The 27501-nt window shown below is 42.3% G+C and overlaps 1 protein-coding gene across 1 annotated transcript in view; it reads left to right on the top strand.

Annotated features, from left to right (window-relative positions):
- Window positions 1-25969, top strand: part of LOC121289627 (deleted in malignant brain tumors 1 protein-like) — a 35807-nt gene extending 9838 nt beyond the window's left edge. Inside the window, exons 2-11 of the mRNA XM_041209258.1 lie at window positions 5762-5794; window positions 6402-6716; window positions 13634-13957; window positions 15035-15352; window positions 15431-15487; window positions 15575-15892; window positions 16035-16076; window positions 16265-16381; window positions 17560-17667; window positions 24753-25969. Coding sequence (XP_041065192.1) covers window positions 5762-5794; window positions 6402-6716; window positions 13634-13957; window positions 15035-15352; window positions 15431-15487; window positions 15575-15892; window positions 16035-16076; window positions 16265-16381; window positions 17560-17667; window positions 24753-24916 — 1796 coding nt within the window. The 3' untranslated portion in view covers window positions 24917-25969. The remainder of the gene's footprint in view (window positions 1-5761; window positions 5795-6401; window positions 6717-13633; window positions 13958-15034; window positions 15353-15430; window positions 15488-15574; window positions 15893-16034; window positions 16077-16264; window positions 16382-17559; window positions 17668-24752) is intronic.
- Window positions 25970-27501: the final 1532 nt, after the last annotated feature.

The raw sequence follows: 27501 nt of genomic DNA, 5'->3' as shown, positions 1-27501 counted from the left end.
TGTTTTGATTGCTACACGCATCTCGATACGGCAAATTTGCTGATGTGCTTTTTTTGTTGCAGGTCGCCTCGTCTGTTTCCTCTTAGTCCTGTAGCCTTGTCCTTTCCAGTCATGGTCTGTTTAACATGTCCCATATTAATACCTTTCTCCATTGCTTTGTCTGAACTGTTCAATTTGCCACATCACCCACAATTGGATCACTCCCCGACTCGCCAACCCCCACCCCACCCACCATAAAATTTGAAACCCCTCGGCTTCCATAGATATGGTTCTCGCTAGGGCACCAGCCCCAGCACGTGTGCTGACCATCCCAAAGGAACGGGTCCCACTTTCCCCGAAAATGGTGCCTGTGCCTCACAAAGTTGAACCCACTTCTCATACCCCCAACTTCGACCCCCACACTCAATTCAGCAATCTTACTCGCCCAATGCTAGTGTGCATGTGGCTCAGTTAATAATCCAGAAAATATTACCTTTGAGGTTCTTATTCTTAATTCGATGCCTAACTCCTCATGTTGACTGTGCAGAGCCTCCTTCCTCTCCTGCCTATTTCGTTGCTGCCTACATGGGTCACGAGCATTGGATCCTCCTATTCACCCTTCCCAGCAAGCTTCTCCCAGCCCTGAGGAAATTCCCCATACACTGCCACCGGGCAGTCAACGTAGCTGCCAGTGCTCCAGATGCTTCCTACAGAGTAGTGTCAATCTTCCTTACTTTACTGACATATAGTATCACTTAAATCATTTCCGCTCACGCAACATAAATGGCTTCCTTTAACGCAGTGCAATGGTCAGACAGGTCATTCAAGTGACGCCCGTACTCCCATTCAAACAAGCATAAAGTACCTTTAAACTTTGGCAATAGCAAAGGCTAACAGTCCTGCACCCTTGTCCTCTGTGTCCCATTACCTGCCTCAACTCCAGTCCACTCCTCCTGTCCCTGATCATCTTGCAAATTAGGACACTCTACCCTAAGGTCTGCCACCTTGTAGAAAGCATTCAGAAGAAAATTGCCCGCGCTGATGTGTCGCAGGGCCTATGGCTCAGCCTCCAGCTGAATGACTCTCAGCCAAAACTCTTCAATCCACAGACACTTGCTGCAGATGTTCTTGCCCTTGATAACACTGGTATCCAGGAGCTCACATATGCACTATTCATAACACATCACATGTTCTTCCACAATAATATTCTTTAATTAATTAATTATTTGATTCTTTTCTAAAACTTTCATTGCCGTTTTTACAAATCTTATGACAAATACCTGGACAGTCTTAAATCTTAGCAATATATTAGGCCTTGACCACTTATCAGAAACTGATCAAGAAGCTATCTTCTTTCTATGTAATCGAGCAAGAACCAGTTCCTACTGGTTGAAAAAGATTGTAAAATCAAAGGGTGTACTTCATTTCCTCCTTGCCGAAATCCCTATACTCAACAACTCTCACATTCTATTGAGGTCGCACCACAGCGCTAGTCGCCTTGGGGAATTTTTGTATTTATATCTTCAAAAAAAAAAGACTAACTAGGATGTTGCCATGCTTCTTGAATGCTGTTGGCTCCGAGACCAGTTCAAGCTATTTTACTGACTTAACTAGTTCACCTACTGCCAATGGATAGCTTCTAGCTTCCTACTTTGGCTCCTAGATTAGGCTCAGAATTTAAACAGTACTGACAGGTAAACAATACTTGCAATTAGACTGTACTTGCAGTTAAATGTCAAAAACAAACAATTTTAGATTTTTTGGAAGATATTTAAATTTCTCTCAACTCACCAAACTTTCAAACACCTTTGAGGTCACAATCCAGTTCAGTTGCAGGCTGGCAGCTTAACAATGGAGGAGAAGACGCAAGTAAGTGAATGGGATGGTGAAATTTCAGTGATTGCTGCAGGAACATCGTGATGGAGAAGTATTTGAGTAAATGCTCAAAAGTTATCAATAAAGTCAATGGGTAGAATGAAAAGGGGTATCTGCGCGACAATGGTTATTATCAGTAGAGAGTTGGTAACGCTGAAGTTTCCCTGAGTAAAATATGTGATGCACTTTCGAATATACGCAAAGTGTTGCTAGAGACTAGTGAGATTAAGATTGGAAACCTGGGTATCGTGAAATGATTTTGGCAATCTAAATGAGGACAGTAATCTGTATTGGATTGTTTAAATTATAAAAAAATAACTGGAATGGAAGTGATCAGGAGTTATGCCAAATGCAATGTATCTGAACTGTCTTGGGAACAGACCAAAGCCTCAACGAAACCTTTAAACTAATATAAGAAAGGTGACCGGCCAATCCATCGTGCGAGTGTTGGAGGCAGGGCAGGAAAGGTGGGCTTGGGGTGTAGGGGGCGGTGGGCTGGTTCAGGCGGTGTTTGTAGAGCGTTGGATCTCTTCGCGCCATGGATAGTATGTCGGAGCAACTGTAGATTGCGTCAAGATGAACTCTGGGATAGATTATCCTCAGGAACATTGGGAACAGGCGCACATACTGTGTGTGTGAAAAGAATACTGGATATACTTTGCTATGTTACAAATATTAACTTGCAGCAGAGATTGTTCTGGCGTTATTTTTAGAATCACAGATTCATAGAATCACAGAATGACACAGTGTAGAAGAGGCCCTTCGGCCATTCAAGTCTGCACCGAAAGGTGAGAAATACCTGACCTTCCAACCTAACCCTATTTACCAGCACTAGGCCCATTGCCTTGAATGTTATGATGTGCTGAGTGATCATCCAGGTACGTTTTAAAGGATGTGAGGCAACCTGGGTTCACCACCCAGTCTGGAAGACAGCGTCCAGTGGTGCACCGCAGGAATCTGTGCTCCATCCCCTATTATTTTTCATTTAGCTAAATGACTTGAATGACTATGTGGGGTGTAGGATTAGTAAGTTTGCGGATGACACAAATGTTGTCCAGGTGGTTCATAGCGATGTTGAGTGTCTAATGCAACAGAAAGATTTAGACAAGATGGTCAAATGGGCGGATAAGTGGCAGATGAAATTCACACCTTAAAAGTGAGGTGATACACTTTGGAAGGAGTAATTTGCCTAGGAATTATTCAATGACTGGCATGACACTAGGAGGTTCTGAGGAACAAAGGGAATTTGGCATGTGTGTCCATGGGTCTCTGAAGGCAGAGGGGCATGTTAGTGAGGTGCAGAAAAAGCCATGTGGAACACTTGCCTTATTAATCGAGGCATTGATTACAGAGGTAGGAAGGTCATGTTGTAGTTGTAGAGAACTTTGCTGAGGTCACAGCTGGAGTACTGTGTGCAGTTCTGGTCGCCACATTATAGAGAGGATGTGATTGCACTGGAAGGTGTGCAGCAGTGACTCACAACGATGTTTCCTGGGATTAAACATTTAATTTATTAAGAAAGGATGGATAGATGTGGATTGTTTTCGTTGGAGCAGATATGTGCTCATCGAGGTTTAGAAGGTTATGAGGGGCATGGACAAGGTGACCATAATATGATAGAATTTACCCTGCAATTTGAGAGGAAAAAGCTGGAATCAGATGTAACGGTATTACTGTTGAATAAAGGCAACTACAGAGGCATGAGGGAGGAGCTGGCCAGAATTGACTGGGAGATGAGCCTAGCAGGGAGGATAGTGGAACAGCAATGGCAGGAGTTTCAGGGAGTAATTTGGGAGACACAGCAAAAATTCATCCCTAGGAAGAAGAAGCATACTAAAGGGAGGACGAGGCAACCATGGCTGATAAGGGAAGTCAGGGACAGCATAAAACCTAAAGAGAAAGCATACAATGCGGTGAAAAGCAATGGGAATTGGGAAGCTTACAAAGACCAACAGAGGACAACGAAAAATGAAATAAGGAGGGAGTAGATTAAATATGAGGGTAAACTAGCCAGTAATATAAAAGAAGATTGCAAGAGTTTTTTTTTAGATATATAAAGGGAAAGGGAGAGGCAAAAGTGGACATTGGGCCGCTGGAAAATGATGCTGGAGAAGTAGTAGTGGGGACCAAACAAATGGGAGAGGAACTGAACAGTGGAGGCTACTATATGACAATTCCACGTGTCAATTCTTACCCTAAATTCATCCGTTTTGCCTGTAATGCTCTTGGCATGAAAGTAAAGTTCATCCAGCCTTGCCTTACTCCCTTGAAACTTAATGCAACTGTACTCCCTCTGACATCATTGTTTCTCTATATTCTGATGTGTCCCTATTCTGTTAACATGCTGTGTCCTCACCCCCTGCCAAATTAGATTAAACTCCTCCCAACAGCGTTAGCAAACGCCCCCCTTCCCCTCTCCGCACAAGAATGTTAGTTCCACTCTGGTTCAGATGTAGACCATCTCGCTTGTACAGCTCCCACCTTCCCCAGAAACGGTCGCAGTGATCAAGGAATCTAAAACCCTCCCTCCTGCACCAAATCTTGAGCAATGTATGCATCTGTGCTATTCTCCTATTTCTGTGCTCGCTAGCACGTGGCACTGGGAGCATTCCAAAGATTACAACCTGAGAGGCACTGCTTTTTAGTCTACTGCCTAAATCCCTGAATTCATGATGCAAGGCCTCATCCCTCTTTCTACCTATGTCATTAGTGCCAACACATATCATGATCTCTGCCTTATCACCCTCCCCCTTCAGGATGCCCCGCAGCCATTTAGTGACATCCCGCACCAGACCATCGTGGAGTCAAATTGATGGCCACTCTGTTCCCCTGACAACAGAATCCCCTATTACGATTGCTCTCCCTCCATTCCTTCCCTCCGTACAGACAGGCTGTTTGTGGTGCCAGAAGCTTGGCTCTGTCAGCACTCCTGGAAGGAACCAGCGCCCTCATCAGCCTTCAAATTGGAATACCAATTTGTGAGCAGGTCCCCAGGGGACTCCTGAACTACCTGCCTATTTCTCTTGGACTGCCTGGTGGCCATCCATTCCCTCCCTTCCTCAAATCCCTTCATCTGCAGCGTGTCCACTCTCTAAACGTGTTATCCACAATGCTATCAGACTCACGGATGCTCAACAGCATCCCTAGCCACCGGTCCAGCTCTGAAACCTGCACTTCCAGGAGCTGCAGCTGGACACTCTCCCTGCACACATGCTGGTCCTTGGCAATGGAAATGTCCCCGGCTTCCCACATGGAGCACAAAGCCCCCACCATGGATTTGAGCGCTCCTGCCATGACTTATCCCTTAAAATTAAACCTTTTAAATCAATTACTCTCCGGTCCTTCTGTCCTGATCCTTGTTTCTGTAGAATATACAAACTATAAACCACAAAAAGACCTTAAACGATAAGCGCTTAAAGTAGTAAATACCTTTACCATTACTTACGAGTCATTCCTTTCCCTTGTAGTCTACTGCTACATCAGTGCAAGATATCGCTCCGAAGATTTAAGAAGCTGAATAGCAAGGAAAATATGCAAAGAGCACCTATTTCCCTATGCTTTGAATTTAATTCCCACTGTGTACTAAATTGCCAACACGCACTCTGGCTGTGTCACACGCAGGATGAGCTCTCTCCCCTGTTTGTGTGCAAGCAAGGACACATTTAGGAATGTAGGACAAAATAAATCGCGATCGACGCGATTATTTGTCCCCAAAAATGTTCCAGATTCTACCCTCAGCTAACGGCGGAGGTGTTGATTTTGGTGGAAACTTTTAGCATCAGGTGTTTGCAAAGATTTGAAGCAAAACTAAAAGAAAATCCCCTTTGTCGCCTTTATTATATGCCCTGTTCACATTTTCATTCATCTCTTGTCCCACTGAACCCTAATTATCAACCTTTCATTTCAGGCGGACGTGGGCGCAGTCAGCCTCACCCATCAGGTAATAGACCTCTATTATCTTATACTTTCCTGTACTAATCTATCCAGCTGAAAACGAAATCTCAGAGACAATCACACTTTCCTTCGGTTCAATTGTCATTGTGTCCTCCGTTTCTTTGCCAGTGGGAAATATAACATTCCAGAAATCAGTGGCAAGACATCTTTAATTCCTGTAGACAGGCGATTGCTGCATAATACAGCGAGACAATGAACCTAGTCCCCGCGGAGCAGAGTGTGAAGAGCAACTGACGGCGGCAAGAACAGGGCGGGAAACGCTTGGATGAGAGCGTTAAAATCTGTTCATCTGCACTAGCTCCGGAATATCACCGTTACAAGCCAGTGTGTGTGATAGGCTGCTGACCATTGCAGCCTCACCCTTCTCCTAATCGCTGGAGAAAGGACTACACTGCGTTTATTGGCATTCCGTCCCTGAACACGCCTGTCTCGTGCTGGGAGCTTCCCATTGGCTCCCGGGTCTTTTTAGAACTCTGAGCAGAGCCCAAAGCCCCCACTGATTCGCCTCTTAATGGCAGAATGGGGGAATCGGTAATATCTGGGTTATGCATTAAATCTACTTTAACTCTGGCTGTTCTTCTGGTGTTTTACAGAAACGGTGGAGATAAGACTGGCGAATGGGAGCCGTCCGTGCAGTGGGAGAGTGGAGATTCGCTACAAGGGGCAGTGGGGGACTGTGGATGATAATAGCTGGGACGTTCAGGATGCTGCTGTTGTGTGTCGGGAGCTGAGTTGCGGGACCGCTCTCTCTGCACCCGGTGGGGCTCATTTTGGGGAAGGCTCCGGGTATATTGTGACGTGGAATGTTCAGTGCTCTGGGACAGAGGCCGCTCTGCGGGAGTGTCGTTCAAGTCAATGGGGCCAATATTCCTATTCACACTCCTATGATGCCAGCGTCAACTGTTCAGGTATTTTAATTATTATTATTATTAATATCATCCATAGATGTGATGCGGTCGTCGCTGTCAGGGACAGTATTTGTTGCCCACCCACAATTGCACTAACTGAATCAAGTGTAGGCCAGACCAGGTAAGGCTGGCAGATTTCCATCCATAGAGGACATAGTGAACCATCACTGCTGGTTTCATGGTCACCTTTAGTGTTAGTAGCGATCAAGATCAGATTTTATTAATTTAATTCAAATTCAACCAGCTGTCTTGATGGTAGTTGAGCCTCTGTCCCTGGGGATTAGCCTGAAAATCTGGTTACTAGTCCAGAGCCATTAGCTTTACGCCGCCATCTCCCTCTTTGCTGTCTCTCATCTCCCGCAAGATCCGATGGTTTCTGGGAAAGAGCGGACAAGGCATTATGGGATTGTCCGTAGCCAGAAAGTGGGAATAATTCGAGTTTTCTTTGGATGAAATTAATTTTACATTGACATCAGGGTCATTGGGTGTAATAAAATAACATCCCGCACTGGGCATGCGCCGACAGCCCGGCTGTGTGCCTCCAGTGATCATTTGCTGTGAGATGATCCCGATCTTCAGAGGAGCGGAAATCATAGACCGATTGCCGCCCCTTGAAGCTACTCGACATTTGACGTTACGCAGAATTCCTTTGAGGAGCTTCCGAGCTGGCATATCCAGAAATTCCGATCGTGATGTCCCTCGGACAAACTCATCCAAGGGGTGTAGATCCAGAGCGATAACAGGGCTTGCCCGCTTTATGAGCCCAGCTGCTATATGGTCATGTTCAAGGTCCAAGGGGACTGCTAATGATTCCATGACTGGCTTGGGTGGCATGGTAGCTGGTTGCGGGCACTAAGTGGGAAAATGGCTAGGGAAGGTGAGGTTGATTCAGAGGGGTAGGAGTGGGGCAGTAGGTGGCTGAGATGGCAGGGGGTTGAGTATCAGTTGGGTGAGATGATAGGTGTTTGGGGCCGCAGGTCGGTAAGATGGTAGATGGGTGAGGTGGTAGGTTGGTGACATTGCAAATTGTTTCTTTTTCTAATGCGCGTCAGGTGGCTGGAGGGTTATGTGGCACTTGGGTGAAGTGGTGGTCAGCTCTGTTGGCAGTAGTGTGCTCGGGATGATTCAGTTGGTCGATAGGGTGGAAGGGTGTTTGTTGCCGGGCTGTCAGGGGGAGGGGAGCGTATCGGGTCTAGACGGGGGAGTACGGTAGTCGTGGGTGTAGTTTGGTTACCGGGGGTAATGGGATGCCCAAGGGGGAGTTGGCAAACCTTCAGTGGGGTAGTCGAGTGACCAAGGTAAGTGATTATTGACACAGTTGTGTAGTTACCCAAGAGTTTGATAATGTTTCCATCTAACACTTCCTGGTTAACTTTCCAGGGAAGCACATGAGTTCAGAGTCGGAGACAATTGCAGGTGATCTCGTGGAATAGCGGATTTGACCCGCCAAAATTCAAACCTCCCAGTGAATTAGCACATGTGTAAACAGGTTGGGCGTTCACAACGTTCCAACACGCAAATGAGTCATACATCCGGCCTCTAAGGAATCAGTGACTGCAAAATTTGGTCCGATATTTTAGACAGATTATGGAAATGCAATTAGGGATGGAGGTTTCTCAGCATTGGGAATGGAATGGAGATCCCACCGTTACCTGAGCATTTGCATTCATTTCAAATTTGCTTAATATTGAACTGATAATAAGTAAAGAATGTCAAATTAGTTAATTAAAAGTAACAGTTAGGATGAATAAACTTACTACAGTCAAACTGCTCAATGAAAAGCAGGGTGAAATCTAAGCACACAGCCGTCACGTGGTGAACTTCAGAATAGGTTAAATGGCAAAATATTAGATTGGTGGGTTTTGCAATACAGGGCAGCAAATGTAACACCAAGGAAGCCTTGTAAAGCGAACGCCAATGGAAAATAAAACGAGGCTGCATTCTCGAAGTTCGTGTTGAATGCTCAACTCAATACATCTGTCACATCAATGCCCCTCCTCACGTTACACGTTCACAGGTCTAGCTGTTCGCTAATGATTGGTCAGTTTACAGCTCCATTCATAATTCATCAGGTATGGAAGCAGACCAAGGCCACACAGAACTAATCCTGAACGATATCCAGGCCCCCGAAGATCAGTGACAATTAAGAACTGAAACGCGAGACAACACGGGGCTACAGGCCAAGGGCTGGAAAATAGGGCAACAATAGGTAGGTGCTTGATGGCCGGAACGGACACCTTGGCTGCAGGGCCTATTCCTATGCGGTGTACTCTATGACTCCAACTGCTCCACGCAAGTACGAGGAGACTACTGTCTACAAGAGAAGGCTAAATACTTCCCCTTGACATTCGGTTGCATTACAATAAAACAATTCCGCTCCATCAAAATCTTGGTTATCACTATTGAGGAAAGATTCAAGGGCAATATTCATCTAAAGGCGGTGGCTCCGTATTCATGCCAAAGGTTGAATATATTTTGGGAATGGAACATCACCTAAATCCCCAAAGCTTTCGTGGCACTAGACAGCAGTGTGATACAGTCAACTCAAGTGTCCTGGGTACGTGCAGCTGCAGCAATAAGCAAGAACGCCTACAAACCCAGGACAATATATGGTTCAGAACGGGCAGCTAACAATCCACCACGAAGCTCCACTCTCCCTCTCACTGGCCTGCTATGGCTGCATTTTATATTATGTACAGAAAGAAAGGAAAAATACAACTCAAGCTTCTCTGCACAGTCTCGCAGTCACTGTTTCAAATTCCAGTGGCTCTGTATTGAACAGTATTGGAGGAGTACCTTTACGGCACGGACTCCTACTGCTTAACAGGAAGCACGTAATAATCTTCTCCAGTCAGCTAAGGAATGATTGCAAGTACTGTCCTTGTTAGCAATAGCCACTTCAATAGAATTGTTGCGGGCATTACACAGAATTGCACACACTCAACATTGCAGCTACATGCAGACCAACTGGTCCATCTCGGTACTCCTGCTCTTAAAAAGCCTTTGCCACTCACGAAATTTCGTTATCTAAATCCATCCGTGTACCTTTAGATTTTTTTCTCTACCTTTATTTGTTGATCGGATTATTCTTTCCACTCTTGATGGAAATGAGCATGGCTGGTTCAGGGCAGTATTTATTGTCCATCCCTAATTGCCACTGAGAAGGTGCTGGCCTTCTTGATCTGCTGTAGTACATGTGGTGTAGGTGCACCCAGAGTATTGTACCTCCTTTTCAGTGCATCTATGTCATTCAACTCAACTTCTCCTGTGGTAGCAAGTTCCACATTCTAACGACTTTCTAGGTTAATAGTTTTTTTAATGTTTATGAGGGCACATTTAGAATTTTAGTGGGTACATGTTAAAAGCTGCCAGCTTCTTTTTTCGGCAATGGAAGTCTCCAATTGCTACTTTAGTTCGTTCGGGCTTTTACTTCCTCAGGAGTATTTGACTTCCATATTCTTCCTGCCAAAATATAACATTTCATGGTTACCTATTTTAGAATTAATTTGCCAATTATTTGCACATTCTGCGAGTGTTTATTCTGCGATTTTACTTAATGTTCACCTATATAACATCGAAAATTTCCTGAATTCTCACTGTACCTGCAATGTGGCTTCATACATATTTTTGGATCGATTTCCGATGGCCCAAACATTTCCGTAAAAAGGTGAATAAGAGTATTCCTGGCATCAACGGTTCAGGAACACATTTTCTGCGTTTTGTATTTCCCGATTGACCACACCCACTCCGTTAAATCTCTTTCCTGTGTTGGAGCCCGCTTAAAATGTATTCGATTTCTTCTACCCGAGCTCAAAATTGTCTAATTTCAAAGGTGTTTTTTGGAACCAGAGTACACAATAAATGAATATGAAGTGCAACAGTGGCTGTTGGAGTTCTGAAATAAAAGTTTTAAAGCGCTCAGCTGGTTGAGAGCCGTCTGTGGATAGATGACAGTAATGTTCCGTGTCAATAACCTTTCGTCATTATAATCGTACAAGGCGTATTCAGGGATGTGGGCATCAGTGGCTGGGGCAGCGTAAATTGCCCATCCCTAATTATCCTTGAGAAGGTACTGGTGAGCTGCCTTCTTTACCTCCTTGAACCGTTGCATTCCATGTGGTGTACATGCACCCACAGTGCTGTTAGGGGGGAGTTCCAAGAATTTCACTCAGCTGCAATGAAGGAACGGCAGTATATTTCTAAGCCAGAATGGTGAGTAGCTTGGAGGCCAAATTCCAGGGGGTGGTCTTCCCATGTGTCTGCTGCCCTTGCACTTTGAGATGGTAGCGGTAGTTATGTTTTGAAGGTACTCTCTAAGGTGCAGTGGTAACTTCCTGCAGTTAATCTTGTAGATGGTACATTCTACTGCCATTGTATGTCGTTGCTGCATGCAGTGAATGTTTGTGAGTGGACTACCAATCAAGCGGGTTGCTTTGCACTCGATGTTGTCAAGATTCTTGAGTGTTGTTAGAGCTGCACTCATGCAGGCAAGAGGAGAGCATCCAATCACAGACTGACTTGTGCACGACAGGCTTTGGGGAGTCAAGAAGTGACTTATTCGCCGCAGGGCTCTCAGCCTCTGATAAACAACCCCTGAGCAAAAATTTTCGTCATTGCAAAAGGGAAGCGTCTGGGACTCTGTTATGAAAGGCAGCTGTTAGTGTCCTGCAGTGCAGTGTTGTCCTGGATTAAAATAACTTGATTATACCGGGTTATATTGAGCATTGTTCTGTGGTCACCGACGCTATTCTGGATAATTCAAGGCTTCTGTTTGACGTTACTAACCAGTAATTGCCGAGGTCATTAACTGCTGATTGGGTTCACTGGGGCTGTTTTGTTATCTGCATTCACTGTCCCGCTTAGGGGATAAAGCAGGACGTTGCGATATGAGAGAAATTATGGCTGGACATATGTTTTATCACCATTCCTTGTTACTTTGATCATTGTCGTCTGAGGTCCTCCTGCAAGTGTTTGATTTTATAAAGAAGGGGTCAACAGAAATATCGCCGTAATGGGTTTAATTTGACATGAACGATGGCTCCGGGTCATTCCAGACGATTTCACCTGTTGTGCCTGCCGGGGACAGAAGCTCGAAATTTTGTCCGGAGCTTAATCCTTGTCTTTAAAAAACTGCAATTCAGTCGTTTAGGCCCAACTGATTAATTTATAGAAAATCCACGTCTGTTGGAATTTTATCCAGGGTTAACTGCCAGTATTGCAACTGTATTTCAATTTATCAATGCTGAGATTAACGTCAGATCAGAAATGGGTGCAGACAGGGAGATGGTGAAGAGCTTTATTGGACACGCTATTTAATTAACCTCAATAAGGGGGCACAGAGTAATCAGCTTGAAGAAGGTGCTGATGGGAATAGAGGGGAAGCGACAGGATTAGAAAGAGCATTTGAAAATGGTAACATGAGTAAACAGTTCACCACTAGCTCCTTTTCAGCCATTCAGTGAGGTAATTTGTCTCAGCTCCATCCATGATTCTTGTTTCCATTAGCCCAGAATACACTTGTTTCGCAAAATCTATCAATCGCACATTTAAATTAGTAATTAATCAGCCTTACCAATTTCGTGGGAGAATGCTCTGAAATCAGAAATTATCAATGATCATTACCATCTATATTTCAGGGAATATAAGCCAATATCTGTGAGATTTAACTATGTGCTGAAAAGAGAGAAAGATTTCATTTGTTTTTTTTTCTACATGGGGTCCTTTGCCTTGTGAGTGGCTCTATTTCAGTCGTTGCCAAATGCTTGAATCTGAACAGAACTGTCTGTAACTTCCCAATGTCTCACCAAAATCAGATGCCTACCATATACCCAGACCAACACTAAGTCTGCCTCTGTCCACCTCCATAACACAAAGGGAATTCGGCCTTAGCTTATCGGATCTGCTGATGAAATGTACATACATATGGCCATTACCTCTAGATTGACGATTGCAATGCGCACCAAGCTGGCTTCCATAAATTGATACTGCACAATTGGCATCATGCAAAACTCTAGGGCCCATTTCCTGCCTGCCAGCAAGCCTCACTTACTGTCTCCCCAGTGCTGACAGGCCTACATTGTTTTAGAATTGAGAAATAACTTGCTTAAAACAAAATGCATCTTTTTTTCCAAGTCCATCTAACGCTTCAATTGCTCCAGTCAATGCAATTTCCTCCCGACGAAAAACTCCCAGCGATCTCTCTACTCTCCCACTTTTGGCCTTTTGCGCGTTCCCGATTTGTATTGCTCCATTATTGCATTCCATCACTTTGCCTTTCTGAGCGTAAATCTTTAGAATCTACCCCTTGAATTCCCTGCCTCTTAACTTTTATTTCCTCCTTCAAAACGTTCTTGCTCTAATTTTTTGGCCAAGGTATTCATCATCTGATCTAAAATACCCTCATTCTTCTCGGTAATTGGTATCGCTCCTGCATCACGCCTTGGGATGCTTCATTTTGCTAATGACGCAATACAAGCTGCTGCTGGTAAAGTTAAATAATAGAAAAAGAATGAACAATCGAAAAAAACAACCGATTACGGGTTCATAAACGGACAAGGTACAAATACATTCATGTAACATTGGTCTAAAGCTGTTAATGTTAGCTGGAGTGGAACGATTAATATATGCAATTCCAATTGTCTGCAAAATAATATTCGAAGCATTGCAAAGAAGCAAAAAAGGCTAGCCGGATGGCATATATTGTCAGTGCCTGATATAGTTGCAATATTTAAAATAGCTCTGGCTGTATTTTCCGTGAAACAGGTAAGTACAGAGAAAAATACTCTTTTGTATATGTCATGTTTCTGTCATGCACATTTGGAAGTTTAGTAATATCTAATAAGGATACAATGGTTTAGTCTGAACGATCAGCTCACTATCTTTTGAGACTATAATACTGTTGTATTATACTCTGTCAGGACTGTTGCAGTTAAGACTGTCAGATGGTGGAAGCCGATGTGCTGGCCGAGTGGAGATTTTTCACAATGACACCTGGGGCTCACTTTGTGATGATTCCTGGGATTCAACCGATGCTAATGTGGTTTGCAAACAGCTGGATTGTGGGAATGCATTAGACGTGCCACTTCCTGATTCTTCTGGACCTGGCGCAGGCCCAGTTTGGCTGGATGAGATCAACTGTTCCGGAAAAGAATCGCATCTCTGGGAATGTTGGCCAGATCGGAATATACAATGGGGTAACCATGACTGTTCCCACAAGGAAGATGTGAAGGTTATGTGTTCAGGTAAGGTTCCTCTCAATGTGATGATCTTCTGCAATGCATTCGTCGAGGCTTAACATGGAAGATAAATTCCATAAAAAAGCAAAGCACGCAGCCAGACTTTGAAATTAAGCTTGTCTGTGTCGAGTTTATACTCTACTAGTGCATTAATCCATTTTATTTCATCTGAACCTACTTGCGTATCCTTCCATTTATTTTCCCTTCTGTACTTTCCTAACTTCACATGAAACGCATTGGTGCCATTACCTCAAACAATCGAGCTGAAGAACTTTCCAACTTCTGTCCACACTGGGAATGAAGTAAAATGAAAATATTATTCGGAATTTCCAATTGGATTTCTTCATGTCAGATCCATGATTGACAGATTTGAACTGCGCCACTTCAGCATTGATTAGTTATGTAGTATCCCTAGATTCCGTTGCTTCTCTGCAAGTTACGTTTATTTTCTAAGTAACTTGTTGCCTCTTTATCTTTGCTACCAAAATTCACCACCTAAACCTATCCGTCTTAAATGATTTGTCTTGTTGTACGCCCATTCTTCCAGTTAAGGTTTTATTCTATTTTCCGGCAGGCTTCATTAGTATTAACTAGCGAGCCATATTTTATTCAATTACACATCCGTTTCCCACGTCAAAACACTTTATCTAAGTTTTCATCAGGATTTGCCCTTACACAATCCTGATAGAATAATTCCCCCATTCTGCATCACTATCTTTAACGCGAACTTGTGTTTTGCACTCAATTCTATAAATTTTCCGAGTGATTTCCTAAGTCTACCTTCTCTAAACTCAGTCTCTGAGTTACCTTCTGAAAATTAATGTATATTACATAAACTGCATTGCCCCTTGTCAAACATTTCCTAATTTTTTCAACGTATCCAATACGTTTTGGTAAACATGTCTTTCACTTTTGAAAAGACCGTTGATTGTTCTTTATTATGTGGTAGAATATAAGTGTTTTCTATTACGCTTCAGATACATTTACAGCATTCAGTGAGCAGAACCGGTGTAACATGTGTTGTCCTATGCAATATGAATATAAAACAAGTTATAAATCCAGATTTTTTTATTTTCTTGACAGAACACAAAGAACTGCGGTTGGTGAATGGAAAACATCGTTGCCAGGGGAGATTGGAAGTCTTTTACAAAGGGGCCTGGGGAACAGTGTGCTCGGAAGAATTACGTTCAAATGATGCAATAGTGATCTGTAAGCACTTACAGTGCGGCAGCCTCCAATCTATTCAGTATGACGCTGGTTTGTTCGGGCGAGGGTCCGTTCCTATCCTGCTCAGTAAGATAGGGTGCTATTCAGCTAGCTTGACTCTTTCACAGTGTCGGTCAGACTCAGAGCGTATAAAATACTGCGACCACGGAGAAGATGCAGGTGTTGTTTGTTCAGGTAACAACCGCCTCAATGTACCGGTGACATTTTAAACATTGATGTCTGAAATATTCAGCCCGTTTCTCTTCTCAACAGAACCCGAAGTGACGGTGCAGCAGTCCCACCGTTCCAAGAATTTCGTTCGAGAAACAGGTCCTCCTTTATATAGAATATTCTAAATATGTAATTTGAATTCTGGCTTGTACGACATCAAGTGCAATAATTCATTATCTGCGACAGATTCGGAACAAAGGTTGCGCCTGGTTGGAGGTAACAACAACTGCTCCGGGAGAGTGGAAGTATTGCGCAATAACACCTGGGGCACAGTGTGTGATGATTCCTGGAATATCGCCGATGCAAATGTTGTCTGTGGACAGCTCGGGTGTGGCTCCGCTGTATTAGCCCCAGCAGGAGCCGCTTTTAACGAGGGTAAAGGTGTCATCTGGCTGAATGAGGTTAAGTGCACCGGAAGCGAATCATTTCTATCAGACTGTGCTTCCTCACCGCCAACTCAAATTGACTGTAATCACAAAGAAGATGCCAGTGTGATTTGCTCAGGTAAGGAAAGCACCAAAATGTGGCTTGGCCCTTTGAATGGGAACATGGCTCATTGATTTGTTAGATTAGGGACAGCCGTTTTGTTTCCAAAGTAAACTCGCAACATTTAATGTTCTTTTGTTTCGTGCAATTCATTCCGCAGGGCTCGATTTTTTGCCGAGATCTTCTCCGCCCACACTTCCAGGTACACATTATTAATAATATTATTCGTATTCGTGTCCACGTTCGCGGTCTTAATATAGATATTGGTGTAATGAGTTTCACTTGGGTTTGTTAATTTCTGAATAATGTGGGTAATTTCAGACTGATTGAATCATTTGAAAACACAAAGCTGTCTGTGTTTGTGTTGAATACTTCCGTAATCTCATTAAGGGCAAGAAGCTAAAACCACATCCATCGCTGTTGTCGTCCGCATAACACTCGGGGTCCTGTTAATCTGTGAGCTGATGTCACTAATGGCGGTCATACACAAACTGTCATCAAGGAAAGGTGAGGCCTAAAGTTACTTCAAAACTAATGTTGGATGACAAACTTTTGGTTCATATACAGGCGAGTGTACAGTTCATTGCAATTTACCAGGGAGTGTTACTGCCCTCGTTAGAAATCAATATTAGCACATCTTGTTCATTTGCCCTGGACAACCAGCTGAGCGAATTAGTAAAATGCAGTTGAAAATATATAATTAAAGCGTCCACATTCACTACCCCAGTCCATCCATCTGTAGATGAAACTCCAGAATTATTCACTAGTTGCAAGAATAAAGTAGAACGTGTGATTTAATTGGTTGTTCCTTATTTGTTCGTTACTATTTCTTTATGTCCTTCGTATCGTTTCACACTTTCGTTTTCTGGATTGGCATGCCTGATATCTAGCACTTTGATCAGGTCCTATACAACGTATTATGGAGGTGACATTCTGCCTTCTCCAGTAATCCTGCATCATTACACAACTATTTATCTTATAGCCCAATAACTAGCACACTCCTGATCTATTTACACAATAGTTGACTTCTTACGCTAATGCACGAAATAGGAACCTTGAAGTCCACCTTCACGCTTCCAAACTAATGTTGTCCCCTAGCCGTCAGTCATCTTATTAACTTATTCAACTGCTTTCCTAATATAACCAAATGATCACCTGGAAGTCATTAAACTTGACACCTTGCCAAAATCTTAAACTGCTACCTATAGTTTTTTTTTCTCTTTCTTTTCTTCTGACAGCCTTGAAAATGATCTTCATCTGTTGGAGGTGAATATGTATCTTTGTAGAAATAGAAACAAACACACACAACACACACACATCCACATATGCACTCGCACTACCCTCGCATGCATACACATGCATATATATATACACACACATACACACACATGCACACATATCTACATATACACACACACAACCCACGCATGCACACATATTCATACACAGACAGACACACATACACTCACCCCCATGCATACACACACACACATGCACACGCTATTCACAAACAAACACAGAGACAGAGATGCACATACACAATAATGCTGCTCCATAATGAAGGCAAATTGGTTTGCCTTTTGACTCTCGCCAGATTTGTGATTAATGGTTATTCGCTGATATTTTTAGCCAGCCGTCTGTGGAATTCAAAAAAAAATGTTAAATGCCTCGATTCCCTCCAACAGGTAATGTTACTTTCCACGCGGATCCAGCTGATCATATCGACCAAGTGACTTATGAAGAGCTTGAGAACATCCCACCATGCAAGGAATCCATTCATCGAGGTTTGGCAGGTATGTGTTTAAGATTTGTCAGGTAATTTGACTTTAAGCAAATTTGACTTTTCCTTCAGTGCCCACTTCCTATTTTCAGTGTATTCAATTCGCCCGAAGAACTGCCCTTTCACTGTCCAGTGTGAAAGAGTATTGACATGGTGAGAGTATCTCTGTCCATGAGATGATAGATTGATTTGGAAGGACTCCGAACCTGACTTTGTTGTTCCTTGAATAGGTTTGCCGTTCAATTGCAAATAATGAGCAGAATCACTGCTTCCTTCTTCTAACCTACCGATATCTGAGCTAGTGAATAACAAATACATCAGTGCATAGCTGCCATGTTTACAGCATTGGTTCTACCCCTGTATGCAAGCATTGCAAGAGGTGAGGGTTTGATCCTGGATCCATTTTTGGAGAAGAAACCAAATGGAATAATGAGAGAATGTATGGGAATAGTGATATTAATATAACACATTTTAAGAAAATGACTCAGAAGAACAGAGGTCATGGCAATGGACTGGGAAAGAGGTGCATTTAAGAAACACAAAATAAAACACTGGGAAATAAAATAGACAGTAGTATTGAAAAAACAATAATGTATATCAAAAACATGTTATTTTTACTAAGTGTAGGAAAATATGCATTCCAACAAATAACGAAGGAAAACAAATTGCAAAGTTTATCATGTTCGACAGAATGCAGGAGAAAAAAATTCTGCCAAATAAATACGACAGATACCCATTTTTAAATTAGTATTATTAATTCCTGGGAAGTGGGTGTCGCTAGATATACCAGCAATTATTGCACTTTCGAAGCTGGTAGTGAGCCGGCTTCTGAACCACTGCTTCGTAAAATTAAGAGTGAAGCTGGAATTACATTTAGGCAAGAGGAGCAGATTTAATTTCCTAAAAAATGCTATCAGACCGGATGGATTTTCACGAAAATTGACAATGGATCCATGATCGCATTTAATTCCAGGTATCTATCGAATTTAAGTTCCACCATCAGTTGTGGTGGATTAGACCTTGTGTCCCCCAGGGCTTTACCCTGGGACTCTCGTCTTTTAGCCCAATTGCAATACAATGATGCGGCTGCCAGGGGTGATTAAAGGCTGAAGGGAAAACTGACAGACCGATATGCAGCATGCACCTAGTATATGATAAAGCAGTGGAGAGTGCCAGTGAGGGTTGGTGTTGCCAGGCAAGGAAGAAAATCGAGAGATGAGGAGAGATGTTCAATCAATCTGGAAGCTAATTAGATTCAGTAATAAAGGAGCACAAAACACAAATGTTAATGTTCTATAGCCGCATAAAGAAGACAAATTAGAATGAGAACAGGGGAAGTTAATGACGAACTGAGTAAAATCATAAGGAATAAGGCAAAGAGTAGGCCATCTGTACTCATCTTCCATTCAAAAATACCATGGCTGGTTTGACTGTGACTTAATTTCCTCTTTCCTGCAAGCCACGTTTCCCTTAACTACTATATAGTTCAAAAACCTGTTGGCGTCATCTTACAGAATATTTAATTTAGCAGCCTCAGCTGCTCTCTGGGGAAGCGAACTCCAAAGGGGAAATACCCCTTAAGAGAGGAAACGCATCCTCATCTCCGCTTTAATTGGAGAAAAAAATCTCATTTTTAAAATGCGCTCCCGAGTAAACAATGTCACTAAAAAACCAAATGATTGCCATAACTTCAGTATTTAACATGGAGAAGAAAAATAGTGGACATGACGTTGGAAGATTAGAGTAGAAAAAAATCAAGTATCATTTAAAAAGAGCAGAAATATTAAACCAACCAAATTGAGAAGGTAAAAGGTCTGCCTGCACGAATTGCATTCAAGCATTTTAATCTAAACAGGTAACAGAGGCACGATCACACATAGTTACTAGCTCATTAGTCAAACGTGTGGTGCCAGGCTACTGGCAGTCAACAAAAATGTATATTATATTTTAAGATGGGGATGGGATTTGTCCCGGAAATGATAGGATATTCAGCTTTGATTTGATGGGAGGTAACTTAATAAAACCGCTGCTAAAGCAAAAAATATGAAAATGTCTGGAAACCAAAGATATCAGAATGAATAGTCAAGATAATTTTCAAAATGAAATGTTTTGCTTATTAAACTTCATCAAAACCTTTATACAGGTAATGATGATGTTATTTTCAAAAACGTTCCTTCATAAGGTGCCATATAATAGACCAGTGAATGTAATGAGCGCACATATAGCAGCCTCGTTGGTAATACTCTTCACTTTTGAGTTTGAAATTTCCAGCTTACGTCCCACTGCAGGATTTGAACACAAAAATCAGCTCTCGGACTTTGAAGCAGTGCTGATGGTGTGCTCCTTTGCCAGAGGTGCTAGCTTTTGGATGAAACATCCAAGTGAAGCACTGTATGCCTTATCATAAGGGCACAGCTATTCAACAACACTATTTTGAAGAAGAGCAGCGGGAAGTATCCCCGGTGCGCTGGCCGATATTAGTCCATACATCAACATTGCAAAAACCGGATATCTGGTGATTAGCATATTTGTTTGTGGGGTTATGTTGAGACTTTCAGCGGCCTTGGAACATCAAAAGCCAAGTAACCTTGTGAACAGTTGGCTGGAAAGCAGAACATGAAACGGAAATAAAGGTAGTTATTTACAATGGTTGAGTTTGGAATGTGAATTTCCACAAGGAACAGAGCATAATATACTTTAAGACTAAGATTACTGAAATCAAAATCAAATCAGAATTCCTCATTTTTTCAAGGGCACCAAATTCCTCCAGGATATAACCAAAGTGCATATAAATAAGGAGATGATGCAAAAATATACACAGATGTTACACAAATTGACGTGTTATAATTAAAAAGAAAGGCTGAGTGGGCTAGTCCTCTGGTAGATGAGGTTACATAACTGAGGTTCTAAAAGTTGTGAATTTTTTTCTTGAGTAGAATTAGAGAGATCGTTTCAACTTGTCGGGAAGAGCAAAACCAGTGGTCGATATTATAGGATAGTTGCTACTAATTAAAAAAAAACAGAATTAAGCATAAGCCGCTTTTCTCAGAATGTGGTGAGAAATAAGTATTTCTAAGGGGGCCATGCAAGGAGGCTACGAAGTGACATAGAAAGGTTAAGTGAGTGAGCAGAGACCGGCAAATGTAGCATAATGTGTGCAAGTGCGAAATTGCCCATTTTGTAAGGATGAATAAAAACGAAAGAGAGCTTGCAGAGCTGTGGCATTCAGAGGGATCTATCTGTTCAGTGCATGAATCACCAAAGGCTAGCATGCAGGTTTAGCATGCAATAAAGAATGCTAATAGCATGTTATTCTTTATGGCGTCAGGAATTGAATACAAAAGTTGGGAGGTTATGTATAATTTATACAGGACACTAGTGAGATCACATTTGGAGCATTGTGTAAAGTATTGGTCTTCTTATTTGAGAAAGATGCAAATGTGTTAGAAATATTTCAGGTAAGACTCAGTGTCTGGGCAGAGTGAAGGTGGAGAGGATGTTTCCTCTTGTGGGCGAACCTGGAATTAGGCGTAACGGGTTAAAAATAAGGGGTCGCTCATTTAATACTGGGATGAGGATTTTGTTTCTCTCTCTGAGGGTTCTGTGTATTTGGAACGCTCTTCGTTAAAAGCATTTGAAGTAGTATCTTTGAAAATTTTAAGGCAAGGGAGTTAAATGTTATCGGGGTTGGCGGGAGGATACGGTCAGGTCAGCCATGATTTGATTCAAAGGCGGAGCTGGCTTGAAATGCCGATTGGCCTGCGGCTGCCCCAACTCCTGTTCCTCTTCGTATATTCGTGTGTACCACATTGCCAAGTTGGGGAGCAGGGGCAATAATATCGATTTGTGTCAGGCAAGGATTAGTAAGCAAATGAAGGGTAGGTGAGGCAGAAATTGGAAAGTGTTCCAGTGGAGGATAAATGGCGGAATGGACTGATCGGGTGGAATGGACAGATGCTATGTTTCACCTACTATATCAACTTAGTATTCACACAAACATCGGCTCAAGTTCTACATCGAATGCAACGACATTCATTGCGTTAGGTGTCCCATTTCCTTATCGCATTTCATCGTTTTCCCAGAACCTGGGATTCCTGTAACTATCGTCTCGTTTTATTCCCTTAAAACAATTAAACAATTTAAACAGTGACTGCTCTCAGGGTGCAACACACTCTTTGTCCAGGATTTTATTATTGTTGGTGAGTCGATTCCTGTATAAGGGCACATTCGTATCTGGTAGCAACTACCTAAGATTGATAGTTCCTATCCAATTATTCCAACAGGCTGCAACCTGTCATGTGTCTTTGAGCTGCAAAATGCTCTTGAGCATATAAATTCAAAAATACTTATTGCATCAGCAAAAAAAGCTTTTGCATCGGCTATCCATGGGGAAAGGTGTAAAGGGTAAAATAAATTTATCGATGAAATAAAACAGAAATCTCAAATATCACATTCTCCTCCCCCGCTTTTTACTGGCACTTTACGAGGTGTTCCATTTTCTACAGTGGTTGTTGGTGGATTTTAAGTTTTTGGAAGTGAGACGGGAGAATAGAAGAGCAGGCGGAGAAATTCTTGATCAGAAAACCCCGATTCCTGATTCTATAGTAACCGAATGTGTCATACATTATTCACTACTCTAGTATTTCAGATATTACCTGCAGCAATGAGCTGTGCTGTGTATTTTTCTGTCCGTCATGGGCAGGATTCAAATTAATTGCTCTTCCCTGTTAGCACTGATAAGGTTGAGGAGATCCTTCCAATTCCACCACCATAATCCGGGCACTGATTGTTCCCCATAATAATGTCGGACACCAAACTCGAGTGCTTTGCGGTAGCAATCATGAAGGTATTGTTTTATCCGCTCTGATATTGCAAAACTGTCTCTCCAATATCGATCCGTGTTATGTGATTGACAGTTTCTGCTTGCATTGACTTCGTCAATCGGATCGGATGTTGCACAGTCATAGTTTTCGTAACACGCATCCTGGGACAAATATCTTGAAGGGAATTCGTCCAGTATTCAGGGTGGGTACATTTTCAGTCGCCACCATCTCGCTTCTGGACATGTTGCTCTCTGCTATCCACAACCAGCAACAGAAGATACAATGCATACTTGCGTTAAATGACGCAGGCAATGATTCATAATTTTCAGCAATTGTTTTATAAATGAAATAACAAACAGATGTGAGGTACTTTGCATTCGAACAAAATCATAACGATTGCACCATGCAGAACCGTTCATTCGGCATTTTCGTTTGCGTTGTTTGCTGTGAAGTCATTGAACAGGTCAAAGGGCGATTTGTCACGACATGTAATTGAAAACCTTCCTCGATCTCCATAGTTGTACTTTAAGGTGGAGGATTAGCATAAAGGCATTCTCTCCAATTCCTCAAGAATGAAGTATTTCTCTGAGTTGTGCATCAATTTCAAGAACTCGTGGCCGTCCTTGTCAATGAATTCGGCACCATCTGAGCACCTGTTCAGCATATTCCTCAATACCATAATCCTTTGGGTCAAAATTCAAAGTTCTCATCATCTCTATCGCCCAAGTTGCATCATTCTCTAGTTTCTATCCCATACATCATTCTCTAGTTTCTATCCCATTTCTCCTCATGCACTTTGGGCCAATCTTGTCCATGAGAGGCACTGTGTACTCCCTTGACCCTCTTCCCATGAAAACAGTGACCACCCAACTTCGCTTCCTGTTGCCAATCGTAGTTAATTTTGTAAACTGTTTTCTCACTATTCAGCCTGTGTCCCTCCTTTAATATCCCAATATGAGTTCCGTTCTCCAAAAAAACAGCAAACCTCTACACCGTAGTCAATATTTTGCTTCCTCTCCCAAGTCATTAAATGCCTTGTCGCCTCACAAACCCATGTCATGTCTTTCCTGGAACTCCATATGTCAATCCATGCAATCGGGCTGTCATTGCTCCAACATTACCGAAATATTCCTTATCAAAATCGCAAGTGACTACCTGGTTGTGACAAAGATAAACGATGCTTTTCCGTTAGAGTTTCTATATCTATAACCTTTGACGTGATTGGACACATGATCCGCTTCCAACTCATCAGCACCAATTTTGTGCTACCATCTCTCCCAGTTTCCCTTCGGCATGATAACCTCCAGCTGCATTATCCGAAAAGAACAACAGTTTGTACATGGCAACGCCCAAATCTACATCATAAACACTTCTCCCGAATCTTCCTCTATCATTATAATATGCTACTGCTCGTTTGACAGCTAATGCTGGATGGGCAGATAATTCCACAATTAAGTATCAGAAATACTGAAAATGCATTCGTTGCACAGCAGGACCTTAATTTTATGGTTAGACATTCAATCCTTCCCCCCGACAAAATTCGCAGGCTGACACCAATTTCTTGCAGTCTTTTAAATAAGCGTCTGGCCCACATTACCTAACCCTCTCTATGACTAGCTTTTCGCTCCTTTGTAACATTGCCCTACTCCAACCTTACCTCGGTTCATTTGCTACTGAAACCCTCTCCCATGCCTTTGAAGCTCGCAATTTTGATTATTCCAACATACTGCTGGCTGGCCAAACACATTCTATTCGCCAAGAACTTGAGGTCGCCCAAAGCTCTGCTGCCAATGTCCTTACTGTCACCAAGGCCTGCTCATTCATCATCCTTTTTTTCTTAAAACTGCTTTTGCTCCCAGTTAAGGAAAGGCCAGATTTCAAAACCCTCAGTCCTGTTTTCAATTAATTCTCTCCCTCCTCTCTATCGATGCAATATTCTCCAGCCATGCAGTGTTCATCTCATCATGGGCGATTGAACATCCGTGATTTTAATCACTTCATCATTCGTGATTGTGACGTTATCTACCAGGGTACTAACTCGTGAATTATTTCCCTAAACGTATCTGTGTCTCTACATGTCTTCCTTGTTTAAAACTTGTTGATTTCAACAAGCTTTTAGTCAGCTGCCCTGGTATCACATTACGTGACTCCTTGTCAGATTTTGCCCTCCCGGTGAAGCTTGAATGTGTTCGTTTTAACGTTAAGGTGTCTATATAAACACCAGTTGATATTTATTTTTTCCAGGCATTAATCCATTATCTGTTTTCCTCAGCAGAACAGAGCTCTCTCACACACGCTGATTCAGATTTACCCCTTCCTCCCATTATTGGAAACTGCGAGGATGTTCTCCGTGAGCAGCTCACAGCACCGGAGGATCAGCTGCTGTTGGAGGGTGACTGTGTGCCTCCAATTTTTAGAACACCAACATCAAACTGCTAAGAGCAATGTTTCATTATCTTCTCCAATGTGTGTGGTGCAGTAGTGAAAGTTGGTGTTTTTTTCTGTTTGTGAAGTGAATTCAGCAGTTAGTAATACAGAAAGTTTTCAGTCAAAATAGTCGTTAACTTACTTATGAAATAAATGCGTATTTGAGATGGAAACATAAATATTAACGAGAAAAAAGTTCAATTTGATTTGTCTGTGTGACCGCAAGAATTGTTTTAACATGAGGAGAGAAAATAAAACCTCTTATTTCTATGTTTTTTTTCTCTGACCAACTGAGTTCTGGAAGCATTTACAGCTAGTGATCTAGGTTTTGCAAAGTAGTCACTGTCGTAATTTAAGACATGGGGAAGCCAATATGCGCACAGCAAAATTCCTTAAAGAGCAACGTGATAATTACCAGCTAATCTATTTGTGAGGTTGTTGACCGACCCATGATATTGGGAAGAGAACCGGGGATAAGTCCCGAAGAACTCCTTTACTCTCCTCCGAGAGATTTCCATGGAATCTTATACATCCAGCTGAACAGGCGGATGGGCCCTCGATTCATCGTTTCCTCTGAATGACCGCGCATTCAGCAATGTAGCACTTCCTCACTACTTCACTGGACTATCATTCTCGATATTTTCACCCATTCCTTGGTTAATGAATTGAACCTTGAGGCACAGAATGTGAATATTACTAACTGAGGAACGGCTAACTCTAACCTCAATGAAAGAGTTTTTTTGTTTTGTTTTTCTATTCAGGTAAAAATCAGCGTATACTCCAGTATATGATTTCACGAGGAGTGTCACAGATTTGGAGAAAACCTTTTTGGAAATGTCCATTTCAATTTCCAACTGTGTGAAAAGGCTGAATGTGCTTGCCTCAATACAAGTTTCAATTCAAAGAAATAATAAATCATTTTAGCATGCGCTTAAATGTAAGATTTAGTTTTTATACATTCATAATTTGTTAGTAACTGCGTCTACTTCATTAACGTTTGAAAACAGTGTTTAGTTCAGTTCATTTTATGCCGATATTAAAGTTGCCGTACGCTGCCTGTAGTGGATGAACGAACTTTGTAATACACAAAAAGACCACGAGTTTATCAATAAAAGTATTATGACTTCATGTCGCAATGACATAATTTTTCAGACCCCATTAAAAAATGTTCGAACTTTTTGGGGGTCAAATAATTGGTCTGCTTGTCCTATTGCTTTTTATTGTAACTGTTCCCTCCATCACAATAGACTCAATGTCCAGAGACTTCTACACACTCATAATGTGATATGAAATGTAGGTGTGTTTCAATAAGTAGCATTGTTTATGTATTTCATTTGGAATGTCTGTCTTTGTCGATGTCAATCTTTTCATTGCATCTAGCTATTAATTATATAGTATTCCAAAGTAAACCGCAATGTTGTTTTGCTGAGATTTAACTACCCTGGGGATTTGGGGCAGTGGCCGGTGGCTAGAAGAACCTGATCAGTTTTGGCCTTTAATTTTAAAAGTACTTTATTTCTGTTTTCGACCGTCGGCCAGCAATGGTTACTGAATCAGGAGAACGACTGTACGGTGCAGCGTCCTGCTTCTGATTGTCTCAATTGAACCACTGAAATACCAGTATTCAACAGCAGAGGGTTACCTGCGCTACAAATGTTAGGGCGACAGCACATACAAAGCATTTTTTTAAAATGTTATTTTTTTTATTTTTCTAAGTTAAAGGAGCACTAGATTTTTTAAAAGGGGCTCCACAAATTCAGAGAGAACCCGAAAAAATCAATCAGAACCGAACCTCGCAAAATGTAATGATCCTATTACACAACACCGGTTATGGGGAGGCAGGTGTTTCCTGCTGCTACGGGGTGGTACCGACTCTAAAGTCGATCAAGGATGCTGAGAAATTTGCTGGTCTCAGGAAAATATTCCGCTCTACAATGTTGACAGGATTTCCAACGTAAATTCAGAAACAAACACGGGCATATGGGAACGGCACATTGGCTCATACAATTCAGTGCAGTGACTTAGGTGTCACAGGGAAGTCTTGTAATTGGTGTTCCATGACTCGGAAATTCCATGCGGTGTGGTGCTCTGGCTATTTCAGCCATCCTATCCCTGATAAGTACCAAACGAAATTGGTTTAGCCACAAACGCCACCTACAGCGCGAGCAGACAGGCTACAGACAGCAATTGACCGCACGAGAAATTTTGCACACAATTGATCTGGTCCCTCTGAGCGGGGCCCGCTCGTCGACGCGTAAAATGACGCGATGCGACGTCGGGCGGAACCCCCGACGTCACCCCGCCCCATTTACATTTTCTGGGAGTCACGGGCGCAGCAAAATATGCTGCGGGCCTGCTGACCTATCAATGGCCTCAAGTTGCCAATTTAGCAATTAAAGGACCTGCCCGTCCAACCTTAAGGTTGGCGGATCGGCCAGGAGCCCTGGCGGAAACTGGAATAAACATGAAATCTCTTCCAGTGGTGTAATGAGGTTTCATGCATGGTTTCAGAAATTGCAATAAAGTTGTTATGGAAATTACGAACATGTCGTAACTCATGTAATATGAGGGGACATGTAAGGGATTTTTTTTCTCAA

This window comes from Carcharodon carcharias, chromosome 17, assembly GCF_017639515.1.
Source record: "Carcharodon carcharias isolate sCarCar2 chromosome 17, sCarCar2.pri, whole genome shotgun sequence".
NCBI classification, from domain to species: Eukaryota; Metazoa; Chordata; class Chondrichthyes; order Lamniformes; family Lamnidae; genus Carcharodon; species Carcharodon carcharias.
This window is presented reverse-complemented; position numbering and strand designations above follow the sequence as displayed.